Below are 25,158 nucleotides of genomic sequence, written 5' to 3' on the forward strand. Positions count from 1 at the left end.
TCAAATCAAGTCAAAGACAAGAAAAACCTTTTGTAGACACTAATTATGTAGTTAATTTATGTACACCAAATAAAACAGATTATTCTTCACAGTATTTCACAGTATACTGTGAAAATAAATGTCTGTGGTTGTTGCTTCTGTCATTTCCACAATAATCACAGAATGATTGATCCACTTATACATAATGTAAAAAACTCTTTGAACACTAGATGGAGGTAGTATCACTTCAAAGAAGAAGTGCTGTGAAACAACACTTTTCCTTTATGAGTTTCATTAGTCAGTGAAACTGTTTTCTCACTAAGCTGGATCACGTGATGATGTGGACTTTGAACTGCATCTCCACGCTATTTCCTTCGCCTCCACCCCCTTTAAAGTTTGCACAGCGGAGCCCATGGGTGGATTTCAGGTCTTTGAAATTAAAGTTTAGGAATTTAAACCTGTTAAAAAAGGACACTTTTTTTGTCACAGACAACATCGTGCATCGTGTCCAATCCCCGGCCATCAGCTGTGGCTGCTGGCGACACTGACAAAGCTTCTCTCCTGTCACATGAGTCCATCCCAAATGACAGTCCGGAGCCACGCTTGCAGCCACTATTACATCACCTCCACTGTTCTGCACCACTGCACAGAGTGCTTTTCTATGAATAATACAGAGAGACTGGGGAGAGAGGGACATGGACATGGGGCATGGTTACTAAATGACAGAGGGAGTACATACTGTTAGATAAAGAGTGATAGAGACAACAGGAAAAAAAATAAGTTGAAAGGATGTTCTAGAGTAAAGCATCAGTAAAGATGAGCCATATGTGTAATTCACATGGTAAATAATCACATCAGACACAGATGCCTGGGTTCTGATTTAACTTTATTGAATTAATTAGTGAGTCAGTCATAAAAAAAAATCCTTACAGCAAACGTCAGCACTTCAAGAGAACATAAAACACATTCCTACATATATATCAAGAGCGCGAGTCGTGCGTGACATGAATTACTGATACAGGACACGGTGTCAGAGAGTTGTTACAGAGGGGTACAATGAGAAATGGCAGCAGCGTGGCCGGTCCCAGACTGTCTGGAGGAAGACAAGGTTATAGACCGTGTTTTCCCATGAGGGAGCACGCTTTAGTATAGAAAGAAAATAACATATTGCACTCTGAGATCAGCAGGCAGGTCCTCCATCATAGTGTACGTGTGCGCACACACACACACACACACACACACACACACATAGAGGCACGCAGGAAACCAGACAGTCTCTCATGAAACTCAAACACAGATAATGAGACATCCTCAGTCAGAAAGGTGAAAACAATCTTCCTTCTGCATTTGCAAATTGCTTATATCCTGGCTCATTTGCAGCGGCACCAGGAAGAATATTATACAAAACACACTAAAAACTAGATAATAATTTTTCTGGTGCTATAATCTTTCCACCTTTTTTTTTTTTTGTACTCCCCTTGTCCTCCTTCTCTTTGTCAGTAGCTGATTCTTGCCAGCACAGACGCGCAGTTAACACAGAGTTAACTGAGCTGGGTATATAATTAGACAAACAAAAAAGAGAGGGATGAAACATCTAAAGGAGAAGAGACTCCAAATGATTACACATTCACTCCGCTTCCTTCCCCCTTGCTGCACACATAACCACCAATTAGAGGAGAGGAGAGGAGGATGAGGACAAGCAAGCAGCCAGAAGTCTATTTGTGTCTCTATCTCTCTCTCTCTCCCTCTCTCTTTTTCTCTCTTCCCCTGAAGACTCCCAGCACCGGGGAGGAGGGAGGAAGAGAGGAGAAAATAGAAGTGAAAAACAAGAAGTATATAAATAAAGAAATCAGAGTGTTTCACATCCGGTCGGCTGATTGGCTGAGACACGGGTCAGGCAGATCTGGGCCACAGTTGCACTCATTGTTCAGTGAGCTTTTCTACACAGTCCAACCCAGCGACAGCAATGAATGTTGATTGTGACCTTTGGTCTTTGGGTACAGTGGAAACAGAGTGTCACTTCTGTGCATGTGTGTGTATGTGTGATTGTGTGCGTCTTCAGATTTGCATGCGCCCACTTGCCCTTTTTGTTCAGCCCCCCCACCCCCTCATTCCTGACGTCGTCGGAGCGAGCCGCAGGGCACAGTCAACGGTCGATGGTTTTTATGTGATCCATACCAAACTCACCGACAGCGTTGAATGTTCACCGAGGCAGGCAGGACAAGCGGCCGTGACCGTGAGCCGAGCTGACAGACGAGGCGGGGGTGTGGATGGAAGGGAAGGGAAGGGAAGGAAGGGGAGGGGGGGACAGACACTCGGACATGCAGGGGGTGGTGGGGGAACAGGGACGTCAGTCAAACCGCGGAGGTCAGGTCGCGCAGCACGGGGACATAATGACACAGGACAGTGTATTTGAGCTGGAACATAAACTGAGAGGAGCTGATTTTACTGCATCACCACCACCTCATCTATCAGAGCAACTTGAAGTCCTCCATCCTCAGTTCAGAACAGCATCTGAAACACAAACAAAGAGGAAACTGTTAGCGCTGATTTCATCTTTAAAGGGGCAGTTCACCTAAAAAAAAGCACATTTTCTCCCCTTCCCTTTGTAGTATCTAGCCATGCAGCTAATTTTGTTTTCCTTTGTGTAGCTTTTTGAGACTCTCTCTCTCTCTCTCTGTGATTTCTGCTGCTTACCCCAACATAGAGGAGGTAAATGGAACTTTTGTTCACAGCACTGAGAACTAAAATTTAACACAGTCAATGGGAATGTCTGCTGCTCTGAATAATCCACAGAACATGCTGTCAACTGCTCCAGTTAAAACTGAGGATTTCTCAAAGTAACTCTGACAATGTTTTTGAAATATAACATTGCTATTGATTTTTCAAATGTATTTTTTCAATGCAATGAGCAGCACACAAGAAATTTAATTGACATCCAATGTATTGGGGTGGCAGCAAAAATCTCAGAGGCTGAAAACCTGAGCAAATAAAATAAAAGCTATCAGCAACCGGTAAGCGAGAAGATGTATTTTTGTAATTTGGATGAACTGACCCTTTAATCAGATGAGTTACCAAAAAAGTAGAATGGATATACTGTTGTGTTACAAGTCTAAAACCCATCTCTCTGTGGTTTGACATCGCTCAGAACAATATTAAAGAACCATCTTCAAGGCTACCACAGTTTTTTTATGGATATCTAGTCCAGAGAACAATGCTACGATGTCCCACTGTGCAGCCAAGCTTTTTATACCCCAGCCATCGCCTGGCCACAGGCTGAGAGCTCCCATTGTCAGAAGCAGGCCATTGCCCGGGAACAACTACCGACAGTGTCACCGCGCTGCTGCACAGACCAGGGGGTGTGTGGGGGGCTGACGTCAGGATGGTAAACGCTGATCTATGGTCATTCATCGGCTTAGGGTGCTGATGTCATCGAGCAAGCCAGACCCGCATCCATTACTCTGCCGGGGCTGGCAGGCCAGCGTCAGGCTAGCATGATAATACACTGGCTACAATGGATGACTAATGCATCACATTATTGGAGCTATAATTCAGTAAGTCATAAAACAGACAATTTGGTTTTTGTCTCGTGAGTGGGTCGGGGTCTTTGAATTATTGCCCCTGTGTTCTCTCACAAGCTGGTTTTTCTTTATGAATATGCAAAAATGTTCAAATTCATTTGTACGATCATAGAGAAGGAAATATGTGAGATAATGTCCAACAATGTAGCATATTATTTACAATCACTTAGTAAATAACATAAAACTCGCATTTGAGCTTTTTCCTGGTCTGTGAACTGCAGCATGTGAACGAGGAGTCTCTCCTCTCATCGAGCAAAGCAGAGCGACTTCAGATAAGAGACTAAATTCATAAGCCATATTAGATCTTCCCTCCTCCATCACAGTCTCACACAAACACACACACACACACACACTTACACTTCACCCCACAATGAGACCTAAAATGAAAAATGGGCGGAGGGTCGAGGGAGAGGAGAAAAGGGGACTTTGCCATGGCAACCCCAGTGTCAGCCAGCCATTTCTTCTTAATCCCCCCCCACCCCACCCCCCAGTTCAATGTCGCGCCCTCTGAGGGACCCCCTCTCTACAGCTGAATATTTCTTTTGTGTTGAAAGACTCTGCGTGTATATGTGTGTATGTGTGTGCGTGTGTTTGTGTGTGAGAGAGAGAGAGAAAGAGTGGGAGCAATCATGGAGGGGGGGAGGGATTTGTGGAGTTTGACGAGGGTGGGGTGGGGTGTGGTGGGGGGTGGGGAGGGGGATCATAGCTAACCCACTTTAAATGGGGGGCCAAGCTGCAGGCCACAGAGTCTCAACATTACAGCGGGGGTACAAACCAGAGATCAAATCACACACAGACATACACACACACACACACACACACACACACACACATATATACATATACACATTTAAACACTATATTGATGGAGGGAGATAATCTTTTGAAATAGCAGATAATTACACCATATGGCAAACAGCCGGGCCTTCCCTCTCCGAGCCTATCACAGTCAAACCCTGCACTTTATTATTTTTTTTTCTTCTTCTTCTGCTGTGAAACTCTCATGGTCTCTCTCACTTTTGCCTGAGCAGGCCACTCTACATTACTGACAAAAGCGGTTTTGGAGGAGTGGGTGGGGAGAGGCGTCAGCTGCTAGACAAAATAAAAAGGCCTCTATTTGTTCCTGACAATAAACGTCCCCATCTTTGGAGCTCCTCCACAGCTGCAGCCAGATAGGCTTTCATTTCTAACTGCGGACTAATAGAGAGCGATGTCTCCTTCTTCTACTGTAAGCCGATTTAGTGTGCGGGATAAAATTGAGGAGGTTTATAGCCATCTTTCTGTGATACTACTCCACCAGGAAAGAGGACAAAAGAATATGACAAGTTAATAGAGAAGCTAAGGATTTTACAAAAATGTGCTTTAATGATGGTGTGCAGTATACCTGATGGAAACAATCTCCATGGAGCCACAAAAAGGAGGCACGATGTGAAGACCTACAGATGGAAGACAAAAGCAGATAAAAAACACATAATGGTTAGGGGTGTGAGACCCAAACGGGAGATCCATCTTTACAGAAACAACAGAGAGAGCACCACCTTTTTCTGGGAATCTGACCATCGCAAATTAATCTGATTTTCACTCCAAAGTTTCCTAATCACCAGACGATTAATATCCAGTGCATCCTCCGGAAATCCCAAAACACGTTTCCCCTGAGGCCTTGAGCGACGGGAGCGAGCGGAGGAAGTGCCAGTGGTGTGTCTCTGAGGTGGTCTGATGTGGCCGTGGGCGAGGCTTTAATGTAGCTCCATGTCCACTCCAGTGTATACTGTACATTCACGCGTAATGACTACCAGACCGGCAGTCTGCCTGTAGGGGCCCCACACGCCACCCCATGCCTACACATGCATATGCTCCACTTTAATGGCAGCCTTCAGACTTTATTTGAAGTGTGCTGTGGTGCACGCATTTAAAAAATGGCTTGAATTCTTCATGAGGGAGGAAAAATATGACTTTGAGGACCTATAGTTCCCTCACTGATCTAATATTTGACCCTTGTGGGTTGCTTATGTAAAGTAGACATTTAAATCGATTCAAAATACAGACAATAATTACAGTTTGGCTGCTTTGTGGTGGTTCTTTGTCTAGCATAAGTGGATGTAGGCTTGCCAAACATCTGGCTGTGATACTATATGTGCCATAGGTGGCATAAAATTAGAGCCTAACCTAAATTTGCACTTCATTGCAGGTTTTAGCTAGTTTATTGTGTTTCCTTTCCTTGTTTTATTTCACTTTTCTCTCTCTGGGCCCAAAAGCTTCAACAATGAAAGAGAAATATGATCTCCTCCCCCACAAAGTCCCTCAACGTACATTAAAACTATCGATACCTGTGCCAAAAACTGACTTTAATGAACGTTTTAAAGGAGCAGTAATGGTCTGTGCCAGTCCAGTCCATTAGAGAGCAAAGGGCACATTGTAACACAAGGTGCAGAGTCTGTTCAACAAGTGCGAAGACATAAACCAAAAACAAAGGCACCAAGTTAGTGCCTTGGGACTGATTGACTGGGTGGGGTTGTTGGGTGACCCCTGACCTTTTTAACCCCGAGGAATGTTGTCGTGCTGGTGCGTGTATTGTTCCAGCCTCCCAGAGGAGTCCCAGCCGAGCATCAGATGAATGTGAACGCTGAATGTTCCTGAGGGGTTCTCCTTTCTATCCCCCTCCTACCCACCCACCCAACCTCGGAAAAACTCCTCTTTCTTCCCCTAATCCTTTCTTTTCTGCTCTTCATCCTCAGACTTCAACAAACAAAAGGTATCAACAGGTCCGAGAGTGGGCTGTTGTTGTCGGTCTGAAGTGCACATGCACGCAGAAAAGGCCTCTGAATATGGTCTGCTGGGCTGACTCTCCTCACTGACCTAAATGACCCACAAAGATGCAGTAAAAGGTGTGTAAGGAAAAAAAAACACACTCCAGAAAAACCTCCTTCACTCATCAAATAAACCACCGTTTTTATCGGTCCACTGTCCAGAGCTGAGAGCCCTGCGTGTCTTCAGGCAGTCTGATAGTCTGGCTCTGGAGGAAGTCACCAGCAGTGGGAGAAGGAGGCTGACAGATGAGAGGGCCAGACAGACAATTACTGGCCAGGTATGTCCTTTATACCCACCTAAGGCTGGTCAGAGGAAATGGAGGAATTTATGATGTCATAAAAAAGTGCCAGAAGAGAAGTGCCTGAGAACAGGTTGTCTCTGGAGCTGGAGCCATAAAAGACTCCTGCGGCTTCCGCTCCCTCCCCCTGACTACCACCCGAGATGATAACGCTATAGACCGAGCGCCAGTGGGTTGGAGCAGACAGATATGCAGCAGAGTCACAGGAAACATCAGTGTATATGTATAATTAAACTCAACTGTGAGCATGTAATAATGTGGTAAAATATCGGTAATGACTAGCATATGAACGTGTCTATGTGACTAAACAACCCTTTCTGCAACTAGAGGTGGAATGTAATAAAATACTTTTACTCAAGTACTGTGCACAGATTGATTTTTGAGGTGCTAAGAAATCACTTTTCCATTTTATGCTACTTTATAATTGTTCTCTACTAAATTACAGCAAATAAATATTTGTCTGTTATACTTATTTCGCTGTTTTAAAAAAGGTTTTACACGCAAAACACACCATGAGCTCACAAAATTTGGTGCATATTTTAAATTTTCCAAAAGTTCAAGTGTAAAGTAGTCAGACACTGAATCAGATGAAACAAATACTGGATTTAAAATACACTCACATATAACACATCCTAACTTTTCACACTACGAGGGACCATTCTTTAGAACAACTGTTTTAATTTAGTACACATGTATTTTATAGCTAACGTCTATTTGCTTTTACATAAGAATTTTAATGCTCAAGTATTTGAAATTGTAGCATTGCCACTATTATGTAAGTATAGGGTTTTAATGCTATAATAAAATATAATAAAATACTTGAGGTCCAACAAATGTACTGGATTGTTCCAGCATTAATTACATCATTAAAAGCTTTCTCTTTTTTTTACCATTGCACCCCAATCTAATTCTCTCTCTCTTACCGTTGAAACCACAACAAAAACAAACTTTAATACAGGAAACATCTTCAGCAAGAGAGGCAACATCTGTCAGCTGAAGCTAAGCAGGTGTAAGGAAGAGGAAGCCTAAAAACGTTTCTATGTAGACATAAAGGACACCCTTTCCTCTTTGCACACACACACACACAGCGCTGCTCCTCCTGCCACAAAAAGATAGAGACACACTCTCTCACAGTCTCAGTGCTTGTTAAAAAAAAAGGAAGAGAGAAGGTGGTTATTTGCTCTACAACCTCGCTAAGGAGGTTTCCCATTGTAAAAAGGAGTGGCTGCACAGCCCTGTTTCCTTTCATCCCTCTCCTTGAGGCATGCTGCCTTTGTCTCACAGGGGACAGAACAACCAGCCTCCCGGCCACGCTACACTGGTCAAATACCTGGGAACTACCACATGCCCTGGTGGGAAAAACAACAAGAGGAGGAGGAGGAGGAAGAGAGACAGAAAGAGGGGAGGAGGAGGGGATAAGGTGTGAGTGTTAATCGGAGGTACGGCGAGACTGACCAGCTCAGAGAGAAGAGCCTGTTAAATAAAACCTGTTATTAAATCTCAAAAGCAAAGGGGAGGAAGTTGCACAAAGCTGCAAAGAACTAAGAACACCTGGTACCAAACTACACTTGAAAAACATGTTATATTTGTTGACAGCGAAGAGAAGATGTCTTATATGATTATACGAACTGAAATCATGACCAGCTGCTTTTGCTTTTCTTTCAGTTTCCAGTCAGTGCTCCTCTTTCTTCCTTGTTAAAGGTAGGGACTGTATGCATGCCTGCAATTAAGAAACTCTGAGGTTAAGGAAGGCAGGTCTGCTTTTTTTTTTCTCCGTCCTTTCTCCTTCCTTTCAGTTCTAAACATTTCATGCCAGCTCAGCAGAATGAAGGCAGTTCCTGTATACGAGGGTAACCTATAGGGGTGAAGTGAGTTTAAGTCCTCCCCGAGCCTGACCGCAGCCACGCTGAATGTAAAGCTTTACGTTCCAGTCCGCGCGGCCTGCCTCGGCAACCAGACCTCACTGTCACAGCTCATAAAGCAGAGCTCAAGCAGTGGGGTTGTGCTTAAAGCCAGAGGTGGGAGGGGGGAGGTGGTGGTGGGGTAGAGATAAGGCAAAATAAGGACAAATAAGGAGGAAAATATGAATGCACCCATTCAAGAAACTGTAGAGAAAAGAGTGAAAAGCCCTCGACAAAAGCTCTTTAGCTGAAACTCTGATGGCGTGTCTCCAGTGAACACCGCATAAAAAAAATATACTTTCGGGACAAAATGCAGCAGGAAACGTAAGAAAGTGAAAATGCCATTGAGGGATTGTTAAGACCATAATCCTCTCTTCTTATTTCTAGTTTTTGCTTAGCTGTCGAGAGGGAAGCGAGGACCCACAAGTTTATTTTCAAATAGTCCACAAAGAATGCCTGTCATTTCCTGGCGTTCCCCACTTCCATATGAAAGCCCCTTTTCCTTTAGGAACAATGGGAAAGATTCCAAAATTTCCATGGGGAGTTTCTTGAATGTCGATACAATAGAGAGCATGTTGTGACAGAATTGAAACAGGCTGTTTCTCTCAGCTGTGACAAGATTGGGACTAATGCAGTGTTTTTTTGTCTTACAGCTTGCTATACTTAAAAAGCGGCCACACCAGCAGCTGTACCGTCTCACAAATGAGCTCAGAGTGAAGTCTAATGGCAGAGCCGAATCTGGCTTCGACAAGTCACTGGAATATCTGTTATTTCTCGTACCTAGGATTCGCGGGGTTGGATAAATGTCAGTGTGAACCTTGAGATAAAAGGAGGTTTTGAATCATAAGGAAAATGTCCTACTTTGTTAAGCACAGAGGATGGCTAAAATCAAATTATTTCAAAGAGCAGATGTGAGTTTAGAAGGTTTTAACAAGTTTCCTCTAACCTCTTAATCGCTGTTCTAATCCATAACCATATCTGTAATGCACACACAATCCCTAAGGAGTTTCTTTATTAACCAAAAGAGCGTGTTTGGTCCTGAAGTGGAAAGAGTTCAAATGCCATGTGCTCCTGAACAGGCCAATGGGCTCTTGAAAGCCACCTGGCTTGACCCGAGCAGACCTGAGCCCTTGGCTAGACGAAAGGTCGGAGGTCATCCACTCATCTAGATCAGCAGTATGTTGCGATGCCTGAGGCGGGGAGCAGGGGTCTCCATTACCTAACCTTTCCATTTAACCCAACACCGCAACTGCAACACACAGGGAAGCGCACACACACACATATGGACACAGGTTCCCACTGCTATGAACTCATTCAACCCTTAACTTCATTTACCTGCTTCATTTACCTATAATGCAAGAACACACACTGAGTGCTTCGCTAAACGGCTACTACAAAATTTGCTTGTTTTTGGATCCACATGCGAACAATAAAATTTGGAAAGAGAAAATACACCAGCAGCTCTTAGTTCATTATCCACTGTGAATCTATGCTTTTTATGTTCTCCAGATGGCTCCAAAAAAATGAATTAAAGAAGTTTGCATATTGTATTTTAATGATTGAAAAGAATCAGTGTTGAGACTTTTCTTCCTCCTTATTTGTGTGTTCAGTGTTTGATGGCAGCAGGGAGAAAACTGCTGGGAGTCATGTGACGGTGGGAGAAGTGAGATGGGACTCCCTGATGCTAACACTGTTACATATTCACTGACTAACAAAAACTACTGATGCATTATTCCTTTTTTCTTTTTGGTTTATTTTGAATTGTTCCATGAATTCTGTTGAGAAGCGATGCTGTGTAACAATGGAGGAACAACTGCGGTGGTGTGGTTGAGAGCCTCTCCACTGTGATAGCAGGTTGCTTCTCGGGCGTAATTGCAGGGTGCAGCTGATGAAACTCATCACATGTGATAATGAGCTATGCAGGAATGATGATCATAAGCTTCAGCAGGAGATAAGATAAGCCAACATCCAAACCACCCTTCTGCCTGCATCACAGTCAGTAGGGAAGACACACAATGGCTTCGCTCCATTCGCTCATCCCGCCCCTGACAACTCTCTGAGAGCAACTCCAAACTGAATTAAACATTGGCTGTGAGATGGAGGTTGCTGCTCTTTCTCTTCGTGAGAGACGGGGCTAAAGTGAATTATATGTAACTCAGCCCTGAGAGGGACGGAAGTGAGACTATCACAGCTGATCACCATCAGCACCTAACAGTTCTGTTCATTCACTACACAGCTCCATGTTGAGGTAGCTCTTGACAAAGATCCCCCCCCCCCCACACACACACACACACACACACACACACTACATTATGCAAAAGACATTTAAGTACAAGCAGTTATATGACTGTCAGTGTTAGATAAATGTTTGCTTTTCTATAAAAATCCATGCATTTCTTTTTTTCATTAAAGCACACTGTGTACAATCCATAGGCAGTAAAATGTAATTCTGTACTAAGCATCTAGACCTACTATATCCAGATGGCAGAAGAATTTATGGAGACTGCCTCATTAACCTTAAGGCATATTAGTGCTTGGCACTGCAAGCTGAGGGACTAAGCACGCAGTTTCTAAAGTCTCCTTTTTAAAAAAAAAAAAAAAAAAGAGTCTGTCTCAGCTGCATTAAACTACCTGGAGGGTCAGAGCTGAGTGGCACATTAGGCCACTGTGCCCCCTCCCACCCGCAACCCCCCACCCCTCATCCCACCCAAGAAAAAAAAAAACGGAGTGAATGTGTAACGCTCATGATCAACTGTGTTTATTTGGTCAGTGTGCATCCACTCAAGAGTGCCCACCCTGAAAATGGCAGTCTGGCTTGTTCTTGCCATGTGCTAGAGGCCCCAAATTCCGGGAGGAAGTCAGATGCGCAAAGACTGTTTCCGAGAATTCAGGATGCGCAAAGCCATGCTTGCACTAATTCAATTTCTGTCCGCATTAAAATAAAAAAAAATAAAAAAATAAAAAAAAATTAGACATTTAAACTATTCACAGATTGTGTTGCACAACGTCTATTCACAAAACGTTAAATATTGCAGTTGCGCCGGTCCGATCCAGTGCCTAGCTTATTTATTCTCTGGCTACGTTACGCACACATCCACACACTGACGGATCACATCATGAGTCACGGCTCTTTGGTGAGAGACGGGGTGGCGGCTCTGAATGATCGCTGTCTGTTTTCCGCTCTTCAGGTGTCTCGCTCGGACTCTTTCTTTGAGGGGGGGTAGGTGGGGAGGTGGAGGGGGCAGGAGGGGCTGCTGTAATGTCGATACAATGACAGATGGTCCGCACAAAGCCGGTGCGCATTGTTCAGCTGAAAAATAATAGCCACCATTTATCAGTGTGTTCACCGACTTTCAGGCCCCGATAGGAACAGGAGACTGTCTGATGAGTGAAATGAATCAAAGTTACATTGTTTGGGAGGCTCCCACTGGGCTGCACTGGCTGTTCAAACATACCGTTAAAACTTTCCAAGCGACGGAAACAGCTTCAGTGTTTTTTTCTTTTTTTCTGTACACTGTGTACCATCGATGCGTCTAGCGCAGAGCACTACTATAAAAGTTGAAGCGTGCATTAAAAGGCTTCGTCTCGCGCAGACCAATCGGAAATTACGCTCTTTCTCGAGCCAGACGGATGTCCTTATTAAATGACTGACTGAAAGACACGTTTTTTCATCCGCTGGCATGTTTGAACAAATTCACATGCGCTGATTTTAGAGACGTGAAGCCGCCTGATCGGTGCTGAGCGCCAACCCAGACCCCCATCGCATATTGTCACAGAGTTTCACGCTCATTCCCCGTACATACTCAGCAGAATATCCACACTTTCTTCAAATAAATATGAATATATTACAGAAACATCATTTCCTTTTTAACTAAAGCCTCAGTTTGCACAGATTCTTCTGGATTAAACAAAAATATTGCCTGCCTATTTTAAGGTTATATTTTATGCATTTTACTTGATGGCATACTCACTTTTTTTTTCCTTCATCCCCCCCACCTGCTTGTAAAACTGCAGGATTCACTGTCCCGGCGATTCAGATGCGATTTCTTCCAAGTCGTGCCACGGCGTCTATTTTCACTCTCATCACCTCCATCCGACACCAACTCCACACCGACTGAGCGCCTGCCTCTCTCCGATCCACAGATTACGTCTGTTTGAGAGGCAGAAGGGAGGGCATCCGGTTTACAGGGATCACCGGGAGCACCGGGATTGGCTCAGAGGAGATAGCTTGATAAAAACGCGCGCCTGCCATTGGACGCCCGGGCCGGCAGGGGGGAGGAGGGGGAGGTGGCCTGTCGTGTATTATTCAGGAGAAACCGGGTGGGGAGGGAAGAGAGGGAAGGGCAAAGCGGCATACGCAGACAATGCCCTGTGTCTCAGAAATTCAGATTTTATTGGTGGACTTATCCAATACAGTTATGGCTTCCAATAATCTCTTCATATGGATTTACAGTCAAATTGGAGCCCTTATGTTAAGTCAGTCTGTGGTAGCTATTAGTGATTATAATGACCTCAGAGTGCTTAATATAGGCACTGGGATCGCTGTAATATCCCCATAATGGCAATTTCCTGTAGGAAAAAATGATGTAGTATAGAGGAAAACCCCCAACATTTACACTGTTACAGCAAAATATTTCTCCTTTTCTCCATGTTTGTCATTTCTTAAGATTTATTTGACAAAAATAAAATATGCTGGACCAACCAGATGGAAGGGAACAACTATAAATAAATCAGACAAGCATTATTTTCAACATCAAACCCTGAGAAAGTGTCTGTGCGTGTGTGTGTGTGCAAGTATGACACTTGTGTATGTCTGTGGAAGAGTGAGCTCCTGAGTGTGTGTGTGTGTGTGTCTTTCTGCTGTATGTAGGCTAGGAGAAAGCTGGAACTGCAGAATTTTCCACATAGGAGCAGGGGAGGAAATGGTGCATGGATAATTCTCTCCTCAGATCCTCTGGTACTCGCTCCGAGAGTACTCGGCTGAATCAATACTGCTCAAAGCTTTCTCATGTTCCCCTTTTCACATCAGCGCCGCTGTTGTGGGGAGGCAGCGGAGTCCAGGATGGTGGTTGTGCTGGTGCTGGTGGTGGGGGTGGTCCACGTTAGGCGTTTTCCAGAGATGATGCTTTGAATTAAAAAACTCCACCGCTCCCTTTGTACATAGGGGTGATTACAATACTAAATCACCCTTGACCTGCAGGCCTCCCTCACACACACACACATACACAGATCCACATCCATAATACAGACTGGGAGTTGTTAACCTGCATACTGAGCCGGTGTGTGAGCAGACAGAGAAATCCTAATAACCACAGCGGGGGCTCTTCTCTGACCGGTAGCCATGGTGATTGAACACATTTCTCCACACGGTAGAAAGGCGGTCTGTCTGCCCTGCACCACACAGGCCTTTATTAGGGCCCAGACCCTTGGACTGGAAGGAAGGAAGCACCAAAGTGGAGGATCACACCCATTTCATTGTGACTCTACAATTTTACGACAGTCAAGAGGCCGTCGACCACAAATGAGAGACCACCCCTCCCACCCCCCACCTGCCCCCCTTTTTCAGGAAGACGCTCCGCTCTTGTCTCCGTTAAACCGATAAAATAGCACGCTCAAATCCCAACAAAGCGGCACATCATCTGATTATTGTGTGAATTTGATGGCTAATTTGCATAACTGGTGGGGATGATGCTCTCAGAAGTATGGCACCTAGATTTATTCAGTATTCAGTCTAATTTCAAACATCCAAATGAGAGCACCAGCCTTGGCTTGATTTCCTTTAAGCTTCTAATCTCTCTTTCCTCTTAATTTAGCTGCAGCTTCAATCACAGCTCTTTCACAAATCTAACCATGTGGGTGTTTATATGTGTGACTGCTATCATGTGAAAACCTCATAATCCCATATTTGCTCCAGTTTGCTTTTTAACTGAGGGGTCATATGTTCCTGCATGGGTTTAAATTATTTGCACTATTTTATGATAAGGCGCTCATCATAAGGAGTCTATAAGGTGCAACTTTGTAATGGTTAATCATTTATAAATGCCTTATAGATCAGTTATAAGATATTAATAAGACTTGGGTTGCCAGGTTGTGAAACATCCCTGTGACTGGTGTTTATGTTTCAGTGGCCCACATATCCCATTGATCATTATAGAGGATCTGGACAAAAAGCTATTTTACTAGCTAAAAGCTAGCATGAAGCACTTATTACTTATTTACAATTCTGACTGTATGTTATTTATAAAATGTATTAGTGACTTATTAACATTTACAACGGAAAAATAAACTAAATTTTATTGATGAATTTCTATTATTTAATTGCATCATCATCATATATATACTCTCTAGTAGTAAAAAACAACTGAAAACATTTACTCGAGTACTGTACTTAAAAGTTTTGTGTAATGAGAACTCTAATTTGTTTTTTAAGTACATTTTGTTGCTAATACATCTGTACATTTACTTAAAGGCACGGTGTGAACTATTTGACCACTAGTAGTGCTATGGAGCAGGGCCCCCATTTTGTTTGTATCTTATGTATCTAATGTGAAAGCATTAGGACGCATACAATACAAGTGTGTATGATCCAGAAACAAGGCAGCCCTGGACTCAACACTGCTGAGAAAGTGTCCGATGTGCTACTGTTGATTTCCATGACAACGTATTAAGTCGAGGCTTAAACTCACGGCTGTTCCATACTGTGCCCAGTAAGAGTGACATCTCCAACTGCGTCAGTAATGAGCTGTCAAACGTGCTGTCATCCTCTACAGATGGAGTACATACAGTAGGCCACTCGACACTTTTGAGAATTATCCAGTCAGAAATGTTTTGATAGAACAGTTAGACATTTCCTGCTAAGCTAAGCTAATGGCCGCTGGCTGCTAGCCTCACATTCACAATCCAGACGTGGGAGTGGTATCGATCTTGAAAACAAACATATTTCGCTTCAAATTTAGTCCTTGAATCTTACATACGAGATAACGCCCAACATACAGAGCCGTAGTGCTTTAGGTAATTTGGGAATCCAGATATCAGATGTTTCCAAAAGCAAACAGGGGGGATATTAGAAATAGTGATAACCTCCAATCGCTTTTTTTCTTGCCTCTAAACGTAAGTAGCTATAAAATTGGGATTATCATTAGACACACACAGGTTTTGTTTACTTGATGGGTCAGAAAATCTTCATATAGCTGTTGTCTTGTTAACTGTTCTCCTACAGCTAATTGCGAACCACAGTGTGAGCCGCCTTATCTTACACCATCAACAGTATGGCACGGTCCTCGCCAACCCCGGACCACCTCCACCAACCCCGTGTACAACTCTGCCATCATGGATGCCTCCTGTTGGGTTTCATTCTTGCTCGATGCCAGGAGCAAATTCTCTGTCTCAATTAATCACTGAGTTTCTAATGGAATGCTTCCCTTCAGGATGAGGCCCATCACAGAGGGGGCTGCAGTCAGTGCTGTCGGTGAAGCTGCTCTGATTGCCTGAATACACTCCCAGCTTTGGAGTCACTGCAGATGTCTGCTAATTGTGGTGATTATGGTGAACGGAGGGGGGTAGGAATATGTAATGAATTTCCCATTGCTTTCATGCCTCACATCCTTTGGTTATGTGCATCTGCTATACAAGCGGAGCATCCGCAGGGTTTGGAGACGGACAAAAGTGACATGGGGGATTGGGCATGTGCTTTTGGATGGGCATCCATTCTAACACCAAGTGCAGCCAGATTGGGTCCATTTATTCTTTTAGTTTTGTTGCAGGTTTTAATTCCTCCCCTCTTCTCTGCCCTCCTCTCCTCTCCTCTCCTGTTCCATGCTCTTATCCTCTCACTTCCTTTCTCCTCTCTCCTCTCACCAAAGATTAGATTCAGCTCACATTTATCAGGTCAGTTTTAACCATACAACCAGAATAACATATTTGTTTTATGGGGGCTTTGCAATATAAACAAATCTATCCCTAGACTGCTGATTCATCTTAGGAAAAACCCATAATAAAATATCTTTAATGGGGGGAAAAAAGGGAGAAGTCTCAGAGGAGGGACCCTTTTCCATGAGTGGCAGGCATGCAATTCAGTAGATGCTGTATATATGAAGTGGGCAGAAGTAGCTGTAGAATAATTTCACTAGGGAGAGACACGATGACAAAGAGTAGTTAGACATTTTAGGAAATATGCCTTTGCACTTTCTTGCCAAGCATTAGATGCGGAGATCAATAACAGCTGGCTTACTTAGCTTAGTACAAAGACTAGAAACAGGGGGAGACAACTAGCCTGTCTCTGTCCAGTGGTGACAAAATGTGCCGACCAGCTCCTCTAAAGCTCACAGGGTAATGTGTTACATATTGTCTGCATAAAAACCAAAGTGTAAAAACAATAAGTTGTGGTTTTACAGGAGAGACAGGCTAGCTGTTTCCCCTGTCTCCAGTCTTCTTTGCTGAGTAAGCTAACCAGCTGCTGAAAGTAACCTTATATTTAACAGACGTTATGAGAGTGGTCTCAATGTTCTTATTTAACTCTTGGCAAGAAAGCAAATAAGCAAAATTTTCAAAATGTGTTGTGTCTTCTAAGGAAATAAGGTATAAATATACTATATTAAGTCAATTTTAAACATAATAGCTTGAAGAGTTTTGGGTAGAATGTAAACTGAAGTGATCAGAAAAAAGCAACTTAATGTATCTGTGATGTATAGTGTAATAATTTCAGAAGCAAAAGAAATCTTAAATCCCTTATATGGTCCTCAATATGTCAGAAACACTGTAAAATGTATTTATTTTCCGAGGTTAGAAATAAAACTAGTGGTTGTGCTAATTTAAAAACCTTATGTAAATTACTTGTGCAGATTAACAGCCTATTAAATTGAGAGGATTATACATGCAACCTGAATTTCTGCACATTCTTCTCTTTATGGTTATCATGCCACTCTGGACATGCTACTCCGGACATTGAACTGGAACAAATCATATTCATACATTTAGCATATTAATGAAGCAAAATATCAGACATTCTCTCCCCTCTGTTGCGAATGCAAACACGCCTGATTTATTGTGGATGTGCTTTTGCAAGGCAAGAGTTAGCTAATTCCTTTGGGGCGAGTGCCCTTCCTGTCACACTGATCAAAGACTTTCTCTTGATATGAGCATAAACTGCTCCATGCCCCATCACCGTCAATGTCTGTGCATGCGTGCGAGTTTGTGTTTGTGTTTTTGCAAGCGCGTGTCTATGTGTGTGTTTGTGTGTGTGTGTGTGTGTGTGTGTGTATGTGTGAGGTAAGGTGGGGGCGTTGTGTGTGTGTGTGTGTGTGTGTATGTGTATATATCCATCCCCCCATCACCAGAGGCTGTATTATGCATTGTTGTTGGCATGGCCTACATGCTCACCCAAGCATGGACCAGTGTGGTACAGTACACACGTCTTCCCATCCCCACTGCACTCCCCTGTCGTGTCCGCAGGCCCGCTTCATTTACCTTTGCTCCTGAATTAATGCTAGTTAACTGTCACATTAACTCAGATCTGTTTGCCCGCTTTGTCAACAACATAAACTAGCCTCAGTATGTGATAGCCAGGGTTATTTTTGCTTTGATACACAGCACACTCATAGACTAACTTTGCCTGAATGTATGCAGGCTACCTAAAGCTGCAACCACCCATACATAACCTCCATCTTATCTGAACAAAAAGCACTGTTGCACAAGATTTTAAGGCTATGTGCTTTTCTAAGCAAGACTGTAGGGAATGCAAGAAAATGCAAAACTTCTCTGCAAAGTGCAGTGGTGGCTGCAGTGCAGGTGTTTCATTCAGCGTTTCAATAGAGGCCAAACTGTGGGTGTGGATGCTTGACTGAATGAGTGCATGGCCTTGTATCTCTGTATGTCTTCGCATGTACATGTGTGTGGAACATATATTTGCCTGCCAGAAGCGAGTGTGTTAAATTCTCTTAGCATGTGTGACGAATCAAGTGGCTGGGAAAAGAGCAACGCATTGCATGCCCTCTCTTGGCCTCTCACAAACTGAATTCTAAAGAGGCTATCGATCTGTCAAGGTCTCAATTCGTCTTTCGCTCTGCCCCTATCTCAATATCTTATCTATCTGGCTTTGTATCGCCCTCTCTCTGTATCTTCTTCTGTGTCTGTCTTTGTGTCTTCCTCTCTTTTCCTTGCTCATTCATAATAGACATGATGCAGAATGTGGGGAGAGAGATGCAGCAAGCGGGTGAGACAGATAAAAAAAGAGAGAGCATCCCCCACCCGTATGTCTTTCATCCTAATCCGTAGTCTCTGTCCAAGAAAGGGCCTCCTTTTCACTTGTCTGCCCTAAAGCCTCTTATATGTGACCCCTCTGTGTCTCCCTCAGGGCTCTCTCCCACGGCCAGAAACCACACACACAAATACACACACATCTGTGCATTTTAGTTCATAGTAACAAACCACATAAGGGGTGAGTTGTATGTGTTTGTGTTGAAACGACATAATATTTCACCCCAAAATAAACAAGCAGAGGTCAGAATGCATTTGCTGCAAATGCCATTGCCGAAGTTGTGCAATGCTACGGTTTGCAGAACTGACAGAGCCTCTTACTATATGTTTTGCCTTAAGGTGAAGGCAAATCTACCGTCAGGCTGACTAACCCAGCTGCTGGGAGAGCGTGTCTCTTGTTAAAGGAACTGACCTCAATAAAGATGGACGTTTGGCAGTATGTTATGTAACTGACTGAGGATAATCCCGAGGCTGTGTGGATGTGTGTGTGTTTTTTTGTTTTTTTAATTTTTATTTTTGTGCTTTCATGTTTGGGGCTGAAAATGTGTCCTTCTATTTGAATGTATGTTTGCATAAAAGACATATACGAGGGCATACACAGTGTTATTAAGAAAATTTATGTGCATTTCATACCTTGTTAGGGGCTGTGTAAAAATTACCAGGATGAGGAGAGGGGGCTGAATCTTATGTTTCTAGTGTTTTTAATATTTTCTTTGGACCCTTTCCTTGGCTTCCAAAAACTGCAACATCCTTATCAATAGTATCTCAAAAATAATGGTGAACAGTATGGAATTGATACACCTTGCTTAAGGTGTATCAGTGGGTATACCCCAATTAAAACCAAAGCATCTTTAAGGAACAGTAATGCAGCCAACGCACACTTTAAAAATGAGACTGGAAACTGCCAGATTTATTAAAAGCATCACGAAAATAGAAAAATTACCTGTGTAAATATCTATCTGTTGTCCATCATGTTAAAGTAAAGGTGTTAATGCGTTATGCTGTAACCTGTAGCAGTACAACAACCATCTCACCTTCAAGCAACATTATGTGCATTGCGCTTGAAACCATAGCAGTGCTCTATTTAGCTGATATTAGCTGAAAGATTAAATTGATTTAATATTATTGCCACTGTGTTGAGAGTGAGCACTGTCCCTTGCAGTGAAAAGTAAAATGTCAGGACAGGGGTGATGAACATCACAGAGCAGTGACAAAATGGTGAATGCCCTGCACTCTTTCAGCACAGTTGGATTTAGAGGTTTCTACATGATACTGAGTGAAATAAAAACAATAGCTATTTTTAGATTAAGAGATGTGTTCACTCCCGTCAGATTACCTTACAAGAATCAACAGGGATTCAAAAGGATTCGGATTTAGCAAGAAGACTCAGATTTGATAAAATGCTGCTGAACCACATCCCTGATTATATAACCCCAATGCAGCTATTTACCTATACATTAACTATATGAATGGAAGGCCAAAATACAATATGAATCATGGGTGAAACAAAAATATCACCCCCTGCTCTCCCAGAAAACTACCCTCCTTCTGACCCTCCCCTTACCCTCTAATAATTTTCATACAGTCCCTTAGTTGGCTTGGTGAGCTGTTGGCTGTAGATGGGGTTATGCTTAAAACAACAGAGCTATGGTCTTGGTGGCCTGTGCTATATAACTCAGCTGAATGGTGACACTTTATTTTGTAAAGAAACATACATGCTACTCTTACAATAGTCATATTCCAGGAAGGTATAGAAACCACACTTCCTATAGTTACTGTAATCCTTCAGAAGTGGTTATACAGTAAACATATCACACTGCACTCAGCACTAAGAACAGAGAGGCTCTCTGTCTGCACTGTATTGAGGGATATGATCTTGGCTTGCACTCTGCCTGGTTTGACCCCACCCCTGGTAAATACAGGGTTAGAGGTTTCCTCCATGGATAAAAATACACTTGCCTCTCAGCAGAGAGGGAGAAAAGCCAGAATTCCTCTCTCCTCTGTTCCTATTGTGCACAAAGAGCTGAAGACTTCCACACTTATCACAAGTGATTTTTTTCAGTGGATTTGTGATATTGTGAGAGATAATGCCCATAAAAGATGATACAGTGTTACAAAGCACAAGTTACTGAGGTGAATGTTTGCATTATGAATGGCGTCTATTGTGAATGGCACAGTTTATTGGGTCATGTGGAGAACTATGTTTTCAGCAGACATAAATGCCCTTTTCTGCTTTTGTCTTTTGTCCCTCATGGGTGCCCATACTTCACAGCTTGTGACATCATCATTATGCTGTGCAAAAGTGCTTCATGCCGGGAGAGGCCTACAACTGCCACAGGTACGGTTAGAGATTAACTTAACTCAAAAAGTTTGACAAGACTCACTGCACCCACTTGTGTTCTGAGTGCACGGTTTCAATTGTGCATCAAGTACTGCCTCCTGAGAGAAAAGAGTTTATTACCGGTTGAAGTGAACTGGGAAAGAGAAACTCGACTGACTTCCTTGTTTAAGATAGACAAACTCAGAATAACTTCAATGTCATGGCACCTGGAACTCCAATGCCGGTGAGAAAGTTTTTGATAGCCATAGTGTTGGTGGAACAATAAATACAAAAGTTTGATACATTAAATTTCATTTGATTTGACCTACTTAGACAAACTAACATACTACTTTTTCAACTTTTTTGCAGTTAAAGCACAAAAAACACATAATGTTATGCACCATTTCTGAGGGTTATTGTTTTTTCTCTCCTTAAAGATACAAGAATGTTCAGAAAATTGTGCAACTCTCCCGAGTTTCTGCAGCAACGAAGAAGACGACGACGACATTGCAAAATCATATGTGATCCTGTTGGTTTCTGTGAAAGGCTGGAGGTGGAGTAGCAAGTAACACTGCAGAATGAGTCAAGAGGGAGAAGAAAATCAGGGGACAGGACTGAGAGATGTGTTTGAGATATTAGTTAAAGAACCTAAGGAGCGACTGCAGAGCCTTACAATCCTGTTGGGTGAGTCTCCTGAAGATAATATCATACACGCCTTGTGTCTGATCATTCTCCAGAGGGAGGTGCAGGCCCTGAACAAACTCCAGACACTGAAGGATAACTACCTTGCCAACCATGTGGCTGAAAGGTGGCAGATGAGTGGAGGTAAATTAGAAGACTTTAGAGTTCGTTGTGGTCAATCTCAAGAGTTTACAGGAGAATCTTTGGCAGCGTTGGCTCGCATTTTTAAAGTTTTGACCGAGCGGAGGCTGTGTGAACCACATCTGAGAAATCTGGCGTATCAGAGAGCCCTTTCCACTGATAGCCAAAAAACAAGCAATTGTGAGGATCTGGAATATGATCAGCTCAGAGAAGAAGCTAAAGTCGTCTGTGGGCCTCAGGTTGAAGAGTGGTTCAGCTCTCCAGTAGACCTCAAGTCAGGGTCTTACCATGATCTTAATAGCAGCATGGAGGACATACGCTTAACTTTCAGAATTACAGATGAGTCAGAGAGAGGTAATAATCTTCCCAGCCCTCTGCAGGCGAGCTCCTCAATGCCCTCATACCCTACTCATCTAGAGATAAGTATACCTCCAACAGTTTCATATCAAGGGGACAAAGTAACTCCTGAAACATCAGATAAATCCAAATCTGGGCAGTCTCAGCGATCTGAGGAGCCTCAGCCTAAATCCAATGAACCTGCTCTGCCTGAAGCAAAGAAAGACTCAAAGACGGAGTGCAGGACATTGGAAGAGACTCCAAACCAAACCACAAAACCATTCACTGAACCAAAATTTGCACTACCTACTGCAACAATGGCATCCAAGGTATCAGTTCCAAAGGAAATGCATGAAAGTAAAGGTGCAGAAGAGGAGGAAGAGGAAATATTCTATGCATTCGTCATCCTGCATGCACCAGAGGATGGAGATATGGCTGAGAGGATCAAGGAAAGACTAGAATCGGTCACTTGCTGTGACGGCGCAACCTTCGCTGATGACTTTGCCATCCCTGGAAAGAGTACTCTGAAGAGTGTGGAGGATGCTATCAACAACTCAGCCTTCACTCTCCTGCTGCTCACCTGCAACTTCAACACTCGCATGGAGGAGGTTGAGGCAGACTCTGCCCTTATAAACTCCATAAACAAGAAATACAAACACAACACTGTTGTTCCTTTGCTGCCACGGGAGAACTGCATGCCAAAACAGAACATTCCTATGATTCTGAGGACAATAAATCCACTGGAAGAGAACAAGCACTTTGACAAAAAAGCAAAACAGGTTTTGTCTCCAGCTAATATTAAAAGGCAAAAGAGATTCTGGACTGAGGGACAGAGAGTGAAACGACAGATAGAGACACAGGATGAACTAAAACAATTAAACCAAAACCAAAAGCTATTGATCCAAGAGACTAAATTAGTGCAATCACTGGTCAGAGAGACCCAGAGCCTTTTACTGGCACAAAAATGTCTTCTTGGTCCCAGTGTCCCACCAGGACAGGATGGTGGTGAAGGCGGGGCAGGGTGGCAACAGCAACAACAACCAAACATTAATATTGCACATGCTAAATATATAATGATTGGTAGTGGCTCTCAAATGACTGTGGATCACAGTGGAGGCCCAGACAAAGATGAGGAACAATAAACTCACAGATGACACATTGTCATAATGTCATTTTCTGGGGTAAATTTATGTGTATAAATAAGCAATAAACAGACAATATAATGTCACAGCTTTTACAAACACTACAGGGTATTCACTGCCAATTGTTCCATTGTAATTCAACCTGTTGGTCGCCTAAATGATTTGATAAGACACTCTGAAGACAAGATACGCGGAACGATTTAGATGAATACTTAGCTGAAGACTGCCATCTACTGACCGACGTGTGACATATACTTTCTGACCTCTTTAGCTGTATGAACCCAGCACAGGCACTAGGGAGCAATGCTGTCACACGTTCCTCATTGCTCCTTATTGCCCTTCCCAGGATCTTCTGAAGTGCAGAGTCATCCAAGAACAACATTGTTCTGACATCAGAGAGCTTAAAGAGATAAAATAAAATCTGAAGTAAGATATTCCATGTTCATGTAAGGTGTTCAGAGGGGTGTGTGTAGATTTAAGATGCTGTGTGAAGGTGTAGTTCAACTGTTTGGCATCAGATTAATTATCCAACAGTTGAAACCATCTCCAAAATGAGATCTTTTAAATTCTGGGCTAATCTTGACTTTTATATCATTTCATTTGGACTAAGGTCGTTTTTTCAGTTTTTTCACTCTTTCATATGTGTAGTTACAGTTAACAAAATCTGTGAGACGTGGACATCACCAGTTTCCAATATATGATAAAATGATTTGTTAGATTTTATTGATCAGCTGAGATTCATGCTTCATTATTACCACACCACCTCTCTCTTACAGTTTGTCTGAGGAGCAAACTTTTAATGATCCAGACTGGAAATGAGGATGAGTAATGAAACAGTCTACCTAAGGAGGTCAGACTAACATCTCCAGTGTCTTTTTCAACACTTCATTTGACAAACGTTTTTGTTGACTGTTCTCTCATATCTCTTGTTCTACTGTTATGTCTGCTCATTTTGCACTTTTTAAAACCTAGCTTTGAAAGATACTTTATAAATAAAGTTTGTTTTTTCTAACTGCTGCCTCATCCATGTATGCAGGAGAGTGACACTAAAAGTGATGACTGAGGTTTCGAGATGGCTGCTGACGTATCTCTGTGATGTACAGTAGAACCCATATATGTGGTGTCTCTTGTTTTCTGTTTAGACATTTAAAGTAAAACTGACTTAGTACTGAGGCCATTAGTCTTTACTGTTTTGTATCACAAAAAGTGCATTTCTTTCATCATCATTCTTCTTTGGCTACATGTTGCGCAACATGTTAGTCTGTCTCCGTAAATTATCCAGGCTATCAGCTAGATTTAGTCTTGTTTACTGTGTGTTTGTATAGATAAAATGAATTCACCCAAAAATTCTATCCAAACCACTTGCAGAACTGTTACAAACACAACAGCCTAGGTGGTACCCTGTACTAGAGCAACACATTAGAGTCCGTTTACGCCACTGATGATATCTGTCAGTGGGTTAATAAAGTTCTGGGTTTCTAGACTTTTTAGGGCTTTTTAGACAATGTTGTACTGTCATCAGGAAAAAAAAACAGGGCTGGTTATTGTAGTTTTTTTAAAATGTTGGAATATTGGAAATACTTAGTTCTACTAGAAAACAACATTTTATGATAATCTTCAATAACTGAGCTACAGATGTCAGAAAGTAGTGAAACTATGTATAAAAGTAGCATGGGATATATTTCCCTTTACAGGGGTCTTACAAAATAAAAGAATA

The 25,158-nt window shown here is 42.7% G+C and overlaps 1 protein-coding gene and 1 long non-coding RNA gene across 3 annotated transcripts; one reads left to right on the plus strand and one right to left on the minus strand.

Moving 5' to 3' along the window:
• Nucleotides 1-846: 846 nt before the first annotated feature.
• On the minus strand, nucleotides 847-12,769 carry LOC108883552 (uncharacterized). Its single transcript, XR_001960938.2, has 3 exons — nucleotides 12,539-12,769; nucleotides 4,945-4,996; nucleotides 847-2,493 (listed from the first exon to the last, which is right to left on the minus strand). It is a non-coding gene; the product is annotated as an uncharacterized LOC108883552 (long non-coding RNA).
• An 8,319-nt stretch (nucleotides 12,770-21,088) lies between these two features.
• Nucleotides 21,089-24,453, plus strand: ticam1 (TIR domain containing adaptor molecule 1). Of its 2 annotated transcripts, none has more exons than XM_018676849.2 (2): nucleotides 21,089-21,159; nucleotides 21,579-24,453. In XM_018676849.2, exon 2 carries the CDS (start codon nucleotides 21,720-21,722, stop codon nucleotides 23,439-23,441), a length of 1,722 nt encoding a protein of 573 aa, XP_018532365.1. In that variant the 5' UTR covers nucleotides 21,089-21,159; nucleotides 21,579-21,719; the 3' UTR covers nucleotides 23,442-24,453. The 2 variants fall into 2 exon arrangements, with proteins under 2 accessions (XP_018532365.1, XP_018532364.1); XM_018676848.2 differs by having other exon boundaries at nucleotides 21,112-21,385.
• The last annotated feature ends 705 nt before the right edge of the window (nucleotides 24,454-25,158 follow it).

This window comes from Lates calcarifer, linkage group LG4, assembly GCF_001640805.2.
Source record: "Lates calcarifer isolate ASB-BC8 linkage group LG4, TLL_Latcal_v3, whole genome shotgun sequence".
Classification (NCBI taxonomy): Eukaryota; Metazoa; Chordata; class Actinopteri; family Centropomidae; genus Lates; species Lates calcarifer.